Source organism: Sciurus vulgaris (genome assembly GCF_902686455.1).
Source record: "Sciurus vulgaris genome assembly, chromosome: 17".
In the NCBI taxonomy this organism is placed as follows: Eukaryota; Metazoa; Chordata; class Mammalia; order Rodentia; family Sciuridae; genus Sciurus; species Sciurus vulgaris.
This window is the reverse complement of record NC_136478.1, coordinates 1,185,680-1,200,386: the sequence shown is the minus strand read 5'-3', so window position 1 is coordinate 1,200,386 and position 14,707 is coordinate 1,185,680. Positions and strand designations below refer to the sequence as shown.

Here is a 14,707-nt window from a genome sequence, read left to right as displayed (position 1 = left end):
CTCCAAACACTGGTTTGGAAAGCAAAGAGCAAGAGGCAGACGGCAATGCTGAGTTTACTCCTTGAGGACCAGTCACCAGGGCCCCAGCTCAATACCCCAGCCTCCACTGGACCCCACCCCTGGGCTTGGCAGCCCTTCCCCTTGCAGGTAGCGGTCACTGCCTTTTTATAAAGAAACATCCATCCACACCCGCAGCCTAAGGTCACAGTCAGTCCAGGTCTGGGAAGAGGAACTATCTACCACCAGCACCCTTGAGGCACCTGCCTCCTGAGCCAGGAGGCTGCCCTGCACACACCCACCACTGGGAGGGACGCCACTCCCCAGTGGACTCCTGCTCTGGAGCATCAGAGAAGCCACAGCCTGGGTCAGGGATCCCCTTAGCAGTGGGCTCAGGCCCCGACTCCCTTCCTGGCAGAGCACTGGATGCTGGCCGGGCACAGTGAGGAACTTGGTGGGACCTCTCCGCCTGCCTGGATGGCCACAGGTGTTGGCTCCACATCTCAACCACAACCTGGCCAGGGCGCATTGGCTGGACTGAGCACAAGGTGGCCCCACAAGTCCCCACAGATGCAGACCGACAGGCACACCAGCTCCCAGTCCCAGAGCAGCCCCTGCTGTGGGTGGAGGGTGGGGGGTCCTGTGGCAGAAGTGATCAGGCAGCTGGCTTCGGCAGACCATCTGGGCCCAGGAGGTGAACGTGGGGGTCATCCAGAATCTGAGGCCCCGGGCCCACCTGGGGTAGGAAAATCAGTGTTGGGTCACAGGTGACAGTGCCAGCCCAAAGCCCCACTCCAGCACCTTCGAGGGGCTAGAGGTCTTCAACTCTAAGTTAGACTCCTGGAGGGAAAGGTCCAGGTTAGAGGGCCACCACCCAGACGGTGATGCCCACTCCTCCAAGCTGACCTGGGCTGAGCTGCCTCTGACTGCCGACTGTGCCCTGCCCTGGGCCAGCCCAGGACCCGGGTGTAGGTCACAGCTGAGTTGTGGGAACGGCAGCCCTGAACATGTGACCCCAGAGCCGAAAGTGAGGACGATGGCTCTGGCATGCATGACCACTGGACTTGGGATCAGTAACTCTGGCAGGGTCAAACAGGACGCAGGGGTCCTGGTCTGATCCCGGTGAGAGGGACTGGACTGGGGGTGCACCACTCGTGTCCTGGGGTCCTCAGGAGCTGCCCTTCACAGGAGCGGCAGCTCTCCTTCCTCCCGCCTTCCCAGGGGCCTGGGTCTGACCCTACTTTTCGTCCGCAGCACCCCCAACACTTAGCCCCAAGAACGCAGGGCATCCCTGGATGTCCACCCTGTGAGTAAGCACACCAGATGCTTGGGACCTGGAAGAAGGGCACAGCCATCTTTGGCATCGCGGGCACTCTGCTTGCCCGGGCCAGCCTGGGGTGCAGGAAGCAGCCTGAGCCTGGCATCCAGGAGAAAGGAGACACCTCACCTGAGTGGCAATGATGTACTGGACACCACCAGGGGTGGGCTCCGTGGCCAGTGCGGCTTTCAGCTCCTCAGAGAGGAGGACAGGTGTCACCTGCAGCCCCTTCAGAAACCTGCCAGGAGAGAGCAGGAATGTGTGCTTGGCTCCACTAGCATGAATCGCTCAGGCGTGAGGCCGGCAGGGCAGGGCCACACGGTGGGGAGGCGGGGCAGGCCACTGCAGCTAGGGAGTGGGTTTCCTCCAGGGGCAGTGAGGGAGGTGTGAAGAAGGCAGGTTCTGCTAGGTCAGCCAGGACACAGCGGTCAGACTATCCTGGACCCCAGGCGGGGCTCAGGCTTTGTTTGGATCCTTTCTTTTGGTACTGGGATGGAAGCAGGGGCGCTTTATCACTAAGCTACATTCCCCATCCTTTTTATTTTTTTTCAAGACAGAGTCTCACTAAGGGTTTTGCTGAGGATCCCTTTAGGTTTCCTAGGTCTTGAACTTGTGATCCTCCTGCCTCAGCCTCCTGAGTCACTGGGATTATGGGTGTGCAACACCACACCTGGCTACGGACCCTTTACTTTAAAAGATCAGATTTATGACTGGGGATGTAGCTCAGTGGTAGAGTGCTTGCCTAGCATGTAGAAGACCCTGGGTTTGATCCCCAGTACGACAAAAAAAAAAAAAAAAAAGTCTCTTAAGAGAGACACTTCACTAGTCCTCAGAAGGCTACAGTTCCCAATTAGAACCACAGTTGCCATTCATGGGGTCGTCAGGGTGCAGGAGTCCCAGAGCTGCAGAGGAGGGGCGAGTGGGCCGTGCTCACAGGATGTGCCACGGTACCTGCTGTGTGGCCCAGGCCCGGCATCGAGACCTTCAGGTGCGCCCTCCTGGTAGAAGGGTCCGGGCACTGTCTCCCAAGGAGGGATGGGGGAAAGGGCCACACTCACTTGTCTCCGTTCGTCTCTGGGGGGAAGCTGTGTCTCACGGCAGCCACAAACTCGGCCACGGTGTCCTCCAGGGTGAAGATCACAGCATTGGGGCCCGCGTCAAATGTGTACGCCACCTGGAGCCCACAAAAGCCAACCTGGTGCTCACACAGTGCCTGTCCCTCCCCAGACCCTCTATCTGCCAGGGGGATGTGGGCGTCCAGGAGCTGAGAGAGGCCCTTGGGGCACAACAAAGAGAAGCACCACCCAATGCCCTGGTATAGTCCCCTCTGCCCGCCTGCTCAGGGAAGAGGCAGCGCGGCTGTGACTGAGTGGGCCAGGCAACCCGGGCAACGTCCAAGGAACAGAACAGCACAGTGGCGCGTCCTGGCTGTCTGCAGCAGGGGGTCACGTCTGTGCCACGCCCTTGCTGCAGTCACCTTGGTCTGCCGGTGGTAGGTGTTGAAGTGGTGCACCAGCTGCATGATCTTTCTGGAGATGTCGTTGAGGTATGAGATGGGTGGGAAGGTGTCCAGGCAGGTGGCATGGAACTGGTTGCTGTCCTTCATGGTCAGCTCAGCAAAACCCTGGAAGTCCCGGGCCTGGATGCAGGAGAGCATCTCCCGCATGCGTGCGGGCACCACCGACTCCGCCCGGAACTGCAAGGCACGAGCCGCTTCTCAGGGGGCGCTGGCACTGTGACACAGTGCGGCTCCAAGCACAGGTTCCCGCGTCAGAGGCCGGGGGGAGCCCTGGCTCTGCCACCTGGTGTGAGCAGAGGGGCTCCGCCAGGCACCAGGCCCCGGGGCCTCCCTCCCGCCCCACCGCACCTTGAGCAGGGGGCTGGTCTCCACGCTGGTCTGCATGCCCACTGTGCTGCCCGTCAGCTTCTTCTCTGCACTCACCTGAGGGCAGATGGTGCTCAGCTGTGCCGAGCAGGGAGCCAGCCAAGTCTGCAGACCCTAGCCCGACACCCAGCCCTCCCTCCCATGGGGCAGGCAGTGGGGGCCAGGGCATCTTGGTCACTGCAGACGTGACATGGGTCCAGGAATGGCCATGTCCATCTCACAGAAGGGCAGTAGCCCTGCCTCATGGGAGCCACTCCTGACAGCTCAGCCTCAGGTCTATTCCTTCAGCCCCTGTGGACCCAGAAGCCCAGTGAAGCCTGGACTATACAGTTCCTCTTCTCAGCCCAGCCCTGACTGCCTGACAGCAAGCTGGGTGCTGGCCATGCCCTATGCTACTCACCACAAGGACGAGGATGCGCAGCTGGGGCCAGTGTAACTCAGGAGCCACCTGCCGGGCGATGCTATCCTTCCCGTCGGCCTGCTCCCCCATCTGCCACTCCACAAAGCCCCCATACAGGCTCCGGCAGGCACTGCCAGAGCCACGGCGCGCCACTTCGGAGAGGTCATCCTCAACCCCATAGACCCGGGCCAGGGTGTAGGCTGCAGGTGGGGGAGGGCATTAGAGGGGCCAGGGACCAGCCCAGGCCGTGCTCAGCACCAGTACACACAGCACCCTCACGACCTGGGAAACTGGTATTCTGAGATAGCAGAACTGGCGCCTCAGCTCCCAGGGTTGGCATATACTAGCTCAGGCCCTCCTGAATTACCTGGCACCTCCCCAAGCCACACTCAAGAGATACAGTCTTGAGCAACTACCTGGGGGACCTGGAGCCACCCAGGGGCTGGAGAAAGTTTCTCCAATGGTCAGCACCCAAGCTGAGCTCTGAGGGTTGGGAAGGAGTCTGGACAGTCACCTGGAGCAGAGACCAAGGCAGGAGGTCTGAGCAGTGTGCCTGCAAGGGGCACAGGTGGCACTGGGAAATAGTTCAGCTGCTCTCCCAGCCTGGGGTCTCTCCCCTGAGTCCACCAATCTCCAGAGGGTGGCCCTGCCTCCAGGCCTAGCTCACCCGCACCCCTGGCCAGAGGCAGCTCAGGAACCCAGCTGGGCCAGTAAGCATCATCTGGAGCTGAGGGGTGAGGGTGGGGGCTCACCACTGTGTGACTTGCTGTGCCACCAGGTGGGGACAGCCTGCCAGAGGCGCCCCAAGCAGAGCTGAGATTTTGATGGCAGGAGTTGGGTTCCCTGATGAGGCTGCTGGAGAGCATGGACCCAGCTATGCCCAAAGCCAAGGCAGCCCCTGGAGTCCTCAGTTCTGGGAGATAAGAGGTCACCGGCTTTAGGCTGAAGCCAGTCTAAGGTGGTTTCTGTCCCAGCCTGCAGGGCCTAAACAGGGGGATGGATAGCAGAGCCTGGCGCTGGCTCCCTGCCTGCTGAAGAACACAGAGAACACAGGAGAGCTTGCTGGACACCTACCTAGGCAGGCATAGCCTGCTGCTGAGGAGGCCAGGCCCGCAGCGGTGGGGAAGTTGTTCACAGAGGCCACGTGCACCTTGTAGCTGAGGCTGAGAGGAAGCGAGTCTCCATCCACTGTGCTTCTCCGCTTGCGAGCCAGGCGGCGAACTGCAGGGACAGGAAGATAGAGAGTTATCCTGCCAAGGGCAGACGTCCCCTGGTATCTCACCTGCCAGGTCAGAAGAGCAGGGACAGCTAAAGAGTGGCCTCCACCCCTCATGTGGCCCTCCTCCCTAGAAAAGCCCTGAGCCCCAGCCACCTCTCTCCCAGCCACAGCAACTGTCCACGGCAGGAGGGGCAAAGGCACAGAGGACATAAGGACCCCAACTCACTCTCTCTCAGGCAGGCCTGGAGGCGTGGCTGCCCCACGTCCTCCTCTCGGCCATTCAGCCAAACACGGTCCTCCGTGAAGTCCTTGCTGATGGCGGCTGTGGTGGTGGTTTTTAACTGGGAATAAAAACAAGGGGCCGCCTCAGGAGGCCAGTGCGGGGACTCAGGTCCCCACACACCTTTCTGTGCAGGAGGCCTTTCCTACCCTTGACCCTTGTGGCTGCCCACTCATGTACAGCCCATTCCTGGCTGGGCACTGGGGAAGCCCTGCAGAGACCCTCAGGCTCTTGCCCAGGCCTGATCTCTGTCACATGGGGTGTGCGGGGCCCACACTCCCATCTCCCATGCAGACCATGGCTGTCCACACCTCCTGCATGAGGGACACCGTATCAAAGGAGACTCCAGGGCTTTGTGCACGTGCATGTGCCGAGCACTCCAATAGAAGAGGGAGCAGGTGCAGTCCTGGCTGGGGACCCCACGCACAGTCAACTCACCCTGGCCCTTAGGTAAAGAGTCACCAGTTGTTAACAGTTTGCAATCCTGCATTTTGGTATGTGTGGTCTGCAAATTCTCACCTGGTCCTGGTGCAAAGTGACGCTCAGAGAGGAATTGATGGGGAGGATCAGCTCCTCATCTCGCTTCCCCCCTGAAAGACAACCACAGGTCCAGCTGGTGGGTTTCCAGGCCTACCCTCCGCAGCAGCCCCTGCCCACTTCCTCAGCACCGTCTGCCTCAGTTCTGCTCTTACTGGACCATCCAAGTCCTCCTCTTCCTGCCATGCCACCAACTTCGAGAAGTTCTGCTGGACTGCTCCCGCCTCACGGGCTCCACGGCTCACCTCCCTGCGTCAGCGATCTGCTCTCAGTCACACCACCCACCATGGAGGCGCCTGCGAGGCGCTGGGCGTGCTCATCAGGTGTGCCGCAGCCCCCTCCCCAGAGCCACCCCGCTTCTCAGCACTTCTACTCCCGAATATCACAGCAGCTACAGTTAGCCTTCCAGAAACCAAGCCGGGTTTCCACGCAGTGCCCACAGTGCTCTCACACCGTCTGTTCAGCACACGCCACTCAGCAGGCGCAGAGGGCTCTGGCGACAGGAGACAGTACCGCTGGTACCTGCCAGGTGGACACCTTTCACCATGCACAGAGCACGTCAGGCAGCGTGAGCAGACCTCCCTGAGGTCTACAGGACGGCTCCAAGGCCGCAGCAGACTGCTCCCAGGAAGATAGACACGGGTCCTGCTCCCTTCCCCCACCACGTACAACTTACGCAACGCAGCAGACTCCCACAATCAGGGAGGTGGACCCCAGGACCTCAGAGACGCATGTGGCTTGTGGGGTGCTTCTCACCAGCCCCAGAGCTGCCAATGGCACAGATGACCACATCTGCTCTCACTAGCCAGGGGCCAGGAAAGGCAGCCCACCAAGACAGACCACTACCACAGCACAGGCCTTGGTGGAGTCTGGATGCCCGCCCACCTTTGCTGGGCTGGAATGGGGTGCTCCACTCCCTCTTTCTCAACCCAAAAGGGTGCACGAAGATTTCATCTGAGTGGGCGCCTGGACTTCACCACCTGGCAGCGATAGGTGCTCCTGACCAGCTGGGTGTTGCCAGAGGCCAGTGGACACCAGGATCCCTGCCCCCGACTGACAAAGGCACACCCAGTCAGTGGAGCCTGGACTTCTGCCTCCACCAGGTGGTGTCAAGACACCAGTCAGAAGAGTTTCAAATAAGACTCAGGAGCCCAGAACAGTGAAAACCAAAAGACACTTTTTTCAGCCAAAAAACACTTGTCCTGCAAAGAAGGAAGATCTAAAACTGAATGGAAAAGATAACCAAAAGATGCCAACTCTAAGAGGTCAGGATTATCTGGCAAAGATTTTAAAACAACCATGAAAAAAAAAAGCTTCAGTAAGCAACTACAAACACACTTGAAATAAATATAAAAAAACCTCTGCAAAGAAACAGAAGATTAAGCTGGCCACGGTGACACACGCCTGTAATCCTGGTGACTTGGGAGGCTGAGACAGGAGGATCACAAGTTCCAGGCCAGCCTGGGCAACTTAGCAAGACTCTGTCTCAAATAAAAAATAAGAGTGTCTGGGATGCAGCTCAGTGGTAAAGTGCCCCTGGGTTCAAACCCCAGCACCCCCAAGAAAGAAACAGAAGGTTAAGAATCAAATGGAAATGTTAGAATTGAAAAACAGAATAACTGACATAAAAAACTCAGTGAACGAACTTGACTGGAGGGACAGAGAAAAGATTCCGTGAACCAAAGACTGATTAGTATTTGAGAACCAGCCACATGACCTACCACAGCAACACTCCAGTGAAGAGAAGTCATGCACTACTATCAACAGGGACAGAAAAGGCATCTGAGAAATTCAACCGTTCATGACCAAAACAGAACTCTCAGAAAAATGGGAATAAAGGGGAACTTTGTCAACCTATAAATGATACCTACAACCTGCCTGCAGCCAACAGCACAATTAGAGTAAAAGACACAACTTTCATCAGAACAAGGCAGGAAGGTCCCCCCCCCCCCTTTGCTTTCTCCTCTGACACAGGGCTGGGAGTTTTGGCCTCTGCAATCAAACAAGGAAGGAAAGGGAGGCAGACGGACTGAAAGAAAGAAACCAAATAAAATCACCTTTCCTTGCCTACGGCATGTTGTCTCACAAAAAACCTTGGGGAACCCTCAAAAAAACTCCTAGAGCTAATAAATGAGTTCAGTAAGGTGGCAGGATTCAGGATTAATACACAAAAGACTACTGTTTTTCTATATGCTAGCAGTGATCGGTGGGCTTGGCAATTAAAAATACGTAGCATTTGCCATCAGATGGGGAGAAACAACCCTCGTATAAATTATTCCTAAGAAAACATGTACAGCCTTTTATGTTGTAAATTACACAATACTGAAGGAAGAAATCAAAGCTCTAAATAAATTCCTTCTTAGATAGGAAGAATCAACATAGTAAAAATGCCTATTCTTCCCAAATTGTTATGAAGGTTTACCTAGTATGGGACATAGCAAAAGCCAAGCAAGAATTTTTGTAGAAAGAGTATTCTAAAATTCATATGGAAATGCAAAGGAATGACAGTAGGTAACCAATTTTAAAACAAAGCAGAAGCAATCAGCCCTACTCTACTTGAAAACTTACCACGTGGTTACAGTAATCCAGGCTGTGTGTCAGTGGTAGAAACAGGAACAAAACAGAAATCCCCTAAACAGACCCCTCAAACAGAACCAGCTCAATTTTTTTTTATAAAGGTGCAAAAACAGCCAGGTGTGGTGATGCACACCTGTAATCCCTGCAACTTGGGAGACTGAGGCAGGAGGATCGAACGTTCAAGGCCAGCTTCAGCAAATTAGTGAGGCCCTAAGAACTCAGAGTCCGTTTCAGGATAAAAACATACAATAAAATGAGGACTGGATACAGCCCAACGGTGGGTACCCCTGAGTTCAATCCCCAGCACCGAACACAACAGACACCCTAAAGAAAGGGCAAACGACTCATCAGAACACAGAGCAAAGACCCAGGCGAGCCAGAGGGGACGCGGCTGCACCTCCGCCGGGACCAGGCGTCGGCGGCCTGGGGTCAGGCCCACAGCGGGCGACCGCCCCGTCGGAGGTGGGAGGGGACGGGCTGCTCCCGCCGCCCCGCCCCGCCCGCGACCCCCGCCCGCGGCGCGGACTCGCCCGATGCCCGGCTCCGCGACCTGGGTGCCGGCTCTGAGCTCCGAGGCCGCCCCCGGCCCGGCGCTCCACCCCTGCTCCCTGCCTCGCGGTCCCGTCGGCCCCTCCGGCCTCGTCCAGCCCGGGCCCCGACCCCGACCTCCGACCCGCGACCCCGGCCCGCGGCACTCACAGTACTTGATGACCGCGATGTTGACAGGCGCCGTACAGGTGACGGTCGCCAGCAGCCTCCCGGAGGCCATGGTCGTGCCCCGCAAGGCTCCGACGCACAGCCGCCAGCCGCCCGGACCTTGCCGGGCCGGCTCCGCCGCCTCACCCGCCGCCACGCGATTGGTCCGCGCGGCCCCGGCTGCTCGCGCGCCGTCCAATCAGCGGCGGGCCGAGCGCACGCTCCACCCGTCAGCCAATGGGCGGGATCGGACGATGGGCCGCCGACGCCGAGCCCGCCCCCGCACCGCCCCCCGAGGCGCTCCACGCGCCTGCGCCGGACAGGGTCTGCGCGGGGGCGGGGCCTGCGCAGGCGCGGATGCGCGCGGGTTCTGGCCGGGTCCTGCGGAGTGGGCGGGTTCGCGAGGGTGGCCCTGGACCCCGCGCCTAGGGTCTCCTTCGTCGCGAAATCCTTCCTGAGCCCACAGATCTCGGTTCTCCCAGCGCCCCGCCGCTGCTGCGCCTGCGTCCTGGCCCCACCCCGGGCCCCCTGCGCCCAAGTCCTGGGGCGGCCTGTGCCCGCATGCCGAGCTCCCCAGTGCCCTGCATCCTGCTCGCTCCAGCGTTCCGGTTCCTAGAGTCCACGCCAGCCGCACACCTGACCTACCAATGCGGCCTGAGCGTCGGGGGCTGCTGATGGGTGACGTGCCTTCGAGATACGCATTTTCAAATGCCCTCGCCCCACTAAACTCCATGTGAACAAGGGTGGTTGGGAAGGATTGACACGTTCATACATATAATTTTTATTTTAGGAAAATATGCACAACAAAATTTTACCATCCTTTCTCTTTGTTAGGTGTACAGTATATTCACATTGTGTAACCATTACCGCCATCTGCTTCCAGAACTTTCTCATCATCCCAGAAACTGTCCCCACTGGACACCTAACTTCCAATTTCCCCTATTTTAAGCTTTAAAAGTTTCAGATTTCAGAAAATATGAAAGTGTACAATATGAAGTCTGCTGCTGTGAGCGCCAGCCATCCAGTCCTGGACCCAGAAGTATCATGTTTTCAATTCTTTGCAGTCTTTCCATTGACATTTTATGCACAATACAAGCAAATAACTCCACCCCCCACCACACACAAACACACCTTCTTTCCACTTAATTGTCTCTTGAACCAAGTACCAAGAGAATTTCCACATGTTGTCTAGACGCTCTATAATTTATTCAAGCTATCTTCTGTTGATGAGCAATTGAGTTGTTACCAATTTTTTGATACTATAAACAGTGCTTTTCCACACATTTTTTTGACAGTGCATTTCTGTAGAAGTTCCTGGAAGTGGAGATGTCAGGCCAAACATTTGTGCCTGGGGTGATTTTGATAGCTGTTGACAGGCAAGCTGTCCTCTTTGGAAGCTGGATCGGCTGTTCAGCTTTTTCCATCAAAGTACAAGAGTTTGGACATGCCTCTGCCAGGCAAGTGACCATTGTCAGTCTGATGGCCTCAAAATGGTATCTTGCCCTTGCTTAAATTTGCATTTCAGATGACTCTTGTTTTTAATTTCTCTTGAAATCACCTTTCTGCTCCATGAAAAGCCACTAAGATTTCTTTTCAAGAGTTGATTGTAGGTGCTGGGCTCCATGGCACATGCCTGTAATCCCAGCAGCTCAGGAGGCTGAAGCAAGAGAATTGTAGTTTCAAAGTCAGCCTCAGCAACTTAGTGAGACCCTGTCTCAAAATATAAAAAGAGCAGGGATGTGGTTCAGTGGTTAAGCGCCCTGGGTTCAATCTCTGGTACCAAGAAAAGAAAAAGAGTTGCCAGTGGGTCACTTCAGACAACAGTCATTGTGCTCACTAAGCCTGGGAGGGGTGGAGCCAGAGCCCTGGGACCCTGGGTGATTTGTGCTCTGCCCTGCTAGTGATGGGAAAGGTCTGTATGAAGCATCTGTTTTTGCCAGACACAGGGCTAGGTGCTTATCTGTGTTCCTGGGTGCCTTACCAATGTCATTGTTTATGTTACCTATTCATGATTTAAAGTCAATTAACAGACGCCTGCCACATCTACCTACCTCCAGGTTCTAGCTCATCAAAGGCAGCTACTTTCAAATGTATTTCTTCCCATGTTTCTTCTGCATAACCTGGGGGGATATGTATGTAGATAACATCTCTTGATTGCCACAGGTTAATCATCCCTATTCTGGAAACATGAAATTTAAAATTCTCCAAACTCTGAGAGTTTTTAACACGGACATGGCTTCACCAGTGGAAGATCACACACCTGATCTCACATGGCAGATCGCAGTTAAGATGCAGGCACACTGAAAATCTGTATGACGTGACCTCCAGGCTCCACATGTGTGGATGTGTGGATAAAGCAGATGCGTGTGGGCAGGTAGATAGACCTGGGCCCCATCCTGGTGATATTTCATTTAGTATATGCAAATACTCTAAAATCTGGGACCCAAAACCCTTCTTACCCCAGCACTTTGGATAAGAGATACTCTAGCTGTGCTAAGTAGACATGAATTCTCTTCCATTTCCCAGTCACGTACCACCCTCCTCCTGCCCTCCTGTCCAGCTATATCAGCTGTCCTTGTAGCTAGGGCGATTACATACACCATGTTCTAGTTGGGTGGTGTGGGCACGTGCCGGGCAGCGTGTGAGCAGGCATAGCCTCCTTTCCTCAGTGGAGAACGGCAGGACATAGGGCCCCTGCTGGCACCTGTTGCTCATGCTCCCAAGAGCAGGGGAGGGGAAGGTGGTGTGCAGGGAAGGTGGTGTGCAGGGGAAGTGGTGTGCAGGGGAGGGGAAGGTGGTTTGAAATCTCGAGCTGTATGGAGAGTGGGCACCCCCCACTGCACGCATGCAGCTCTCGTTCTGCCCCCTTCCCTGATCGGCAGCAACATCCAGCCTCAGTGGAGAAGATGGTACTTCTCAGATTGAGTGCGCACCTGAGGTCCCTGGAGATGCTGTTAAGGTGCACCGCCAGCTCAGGAGCTTTGGGGCAGGCCTGGGATTCTGCCTTTCCAGCTGTGCCCAGACGTGCGGGTGCAGTGGAGGGCGCCCCCTGGAGTAGCAGAGGCAGACGATGACAGGCGCATGGCCTGGAGTCAGGCCAGGCTGTTTCCTCGTGTGTAGAGTGGGAGCGAAGCTCCCTGCAGATACTGAAAACGCTGGCGATGCCTGCAGGCCGCCAGTGCAGGCTTGGTATGGCCCTGAGGAAACGGCTGGGGCATCGTGTAGTGTGAGAGGCAGGACGTGCTGCCCAAGGCAGAAGTGGAGAAGTGGGTGTCCTCAGGCGTCATTATCAGGCACTGTGTGAGATGGGCAGAGACCAAGGGTCACTTCTCAGGCCAGAAGTCCCCAGGACCCCACTTATTTCTTGAGCCACGAGTGCCCTGAAATTGCGGGAGAGTCTGAGGGTAGCTTTCTGTCCACTCAGTTAATGCTCATTAGAGTTTGTTGTGTGGGGTATGCTGCTAAGTACAGGGTCACACACCCAAGGAGGAAGGGTCTCTGGAGAAGGTACATGAGAACTGAGGTCATCCCAGCCCTGTGCTGCAGCCTGGGAGTGCTGGGGCCCCCAGGAGAACTAAGCAGGGCTGAGCACCTGTTGGGTCCTCGGGACTTGGCCCAGACAGGCCAGCAGAGGGGACCAGAGTGCAGCCTGGGTGCTGACTTCTCCCAGCCCAGGCATTAGACTGCAAACCCAGAAGGTGACCTGAAGGAAGGTGTGGATCTGTCAGTGCGGGAGGGTGGGGGTCTGTGTCCCTTTCACTTCAGCCCAGTGCATCCAGGTGTCCTTTGAGGCAAATGTCTGCACAGCAGTCAGCAAAGTGAAAGCCCTCAGCCAGGTGCCTGGAGGGCCAGATTAAGCCTTTCCTGCACGGAGGCCCAGAACCAGCGCTGGAGGTAAAAGTACAGCCCAGGCTGAGGATGGGCAGGCAGGTCAAGAGCAGGGCAAGGCCAGAAACAGACCCGTGTGCTCATGTTAATGAGGGTTGAAGTGGGCAGGGACCTCAGGCAGGAGGGGGACCTGCCCAGCCCTTGTTGCCCTTCCTGCAGTCAGCATATGTCCCAGTTCTCAGGGGGTAGTCCAGGTGTGGTTCGCTCCTCGTTCCCCCAAAGATTCTGCCAGCACTTTGGCACTTGCTACTTGACCCTGAAAGCTTGGGACTCTGTGCCAGGTGCTCTCTAAAAGCCCACACTCCACTCCACTGAAGTGCTGAAGCTGGCCCTGGGAAGGGGTGTGGCCTCTCCTGAAGGGCCAGAGAGCAAATACCTCAGCTCCGTGGGTCACACGGGTGGTTGCCAAGGTGTATTGCAAGCAGCCACGCGCCACGAGATTTTAGAGCAGCTGAAACGTGGACTCCATGTCATTTTCAGGTCTTGCAAAATATTCTTCTTTTGATTCTTGTGATTTTTCATTGTGATGTAATATACCATGCAATCTGCCCTGTTGCCCATTTCGAACGCACATCCAGCCGTGTCTGGCACGTCAGCAGCCCTCCATCTCCGGGGCCGCTCCCCCAGCTCCCGGCACCACCAGCCACTCTTCTCATCTCTCCAGATCTGCCCTCTGCAGATTTCAAGTAAGGGACTCCTGGGGACCTGGCGTGGTGTTCTCGGGTCCAGCACCCCATGGCAGGAGATGCCCACACTGCATGTCACCCCCTGCAATGCAGGTCAGGGGGCGGGTCCACATCTTGGCCACTGTGGACCACCATGTTCTGTCTTTCAGTTCCTTTGGCACAACATTCTTGGTTCTTGGCTGTACTGAGACAGGTGGTGACTGGGTTTGGCCCACAGGCCCTGTGGTTGGATGACCCCTGCTCTGGAGCAGGAGTCTCCGTCCCAGCTGCTCAGTTTGCTTTGCCTTGTTCCCTGTTCTGAGCCATCCCAGAGACCACCACAGTGGCCAACTCTTTCCCACCTGGAGACCATGGACACAGGGCACGGAGTGCTGGGGCAGACTGGTCCCCCACTGGGTCCTAGCATCTGCCAAGATTCCATGACTGCTTGTCCTGGCTGAAGCTCCACCCAGTGACCGTGCAGAAGACAGTCCCCTTTTAGATCTGTCCTCCCTAGAGCCAGTGTTTCCTGTTGATTAAGAGGCATTTGCGGCACAGAACAGAGTCCTGGTTGTGGAGTGCTTTGAGGCACCACAGAGAGCCCGAGAGCCGTGCACAGCCCCCTGCCATGCATGAGGCCCTGGGCTCAATCCCCATGATGACAAAATAACAACAAGGATGAATAAAACAAAACGCGCCCCGTTGCCAGCCAGCTCTTGGCAGTGTCCCTAGGCCTGCTTCTGCGCCCCATCCCTGGGTCCGCGCCCCTGGGCTTCCTATCCAGCCTCCTGCAGCAGTGTCACCAAGCCTCCCAAGACCTGTTGCTCACGCTCTGCTGTTTCTAGGATTCTCCGCTCTCTTCATTGCATAAAGTCAACATCCTGGATTTCTGGGGAAAAGGAAAAGGAGCAAGCCCCGCGTGGGCCCAGCGTCTTCAGCAGTGAAGTGCCCGCCAGCGTCTGGAAAGGCAGGAAGGAGAGGGCAGGGGTTAGTAGCAGGTGATGAAGATAAAAGTCGTAACCAGCATGTGTCCCCAAGGTAGTGAGATGGAGCTCAGTCTGATCTGTGTGTGTGACCACGGAGGCAGGGCTGCCTCTTCCTGCAGAGATGGCTCCTGTCCTCTCCTTTCCAAGGGAATGTCCGTGTAATCTCCGAATAGCCTCAACGCAGATTCTTCTGAGGCTTGCTGGAGGGTCTGCACTCCTCCCAGTTTGTTCTCAAACCCTTATGGAGACCCCCTCGGGT

General features: G+C 56.6%; 1 protein-coding gene across 1 annotated transcript; it reads right to left on the bottom strand.

Moving 5' to 3' along the window:
• Positions 1-36: 36 nt before the first annotated feature.
• On the bottom strand, positions 37-9,063 carry MVD (mevalonate diphosphate decarboxylase). Its single transcript, XM_079119632.1, has 11 exons — positions 8,913-9,063; positions 5,619-5,689; positions 5,046-5,160; positions 4,675-4,821; positions 3,601-3,800; positions 3,183-3,257; positions 2,793-3,011; positions 2,374-2,489; positions 1,445-1,553; positions 421-733; positions 37-331 (listed from the first exon to the last, which is right to left on the bottom strand). The coding sequence occupies exons 1-10, from the start codon at positions 8,980-8,982 to the stop codon at positions 653-655; spliced, it is 1,203 nt and encodes a 400-aa protein (XP_078975758.1). The 5' UTR covers positions 8,983-9,063; the 3' UTR covers positions 37-331; positions 421-652.
• Between the last annotated feature and the right edge of the window lie 5,644 nt (positions 9,064-14,707).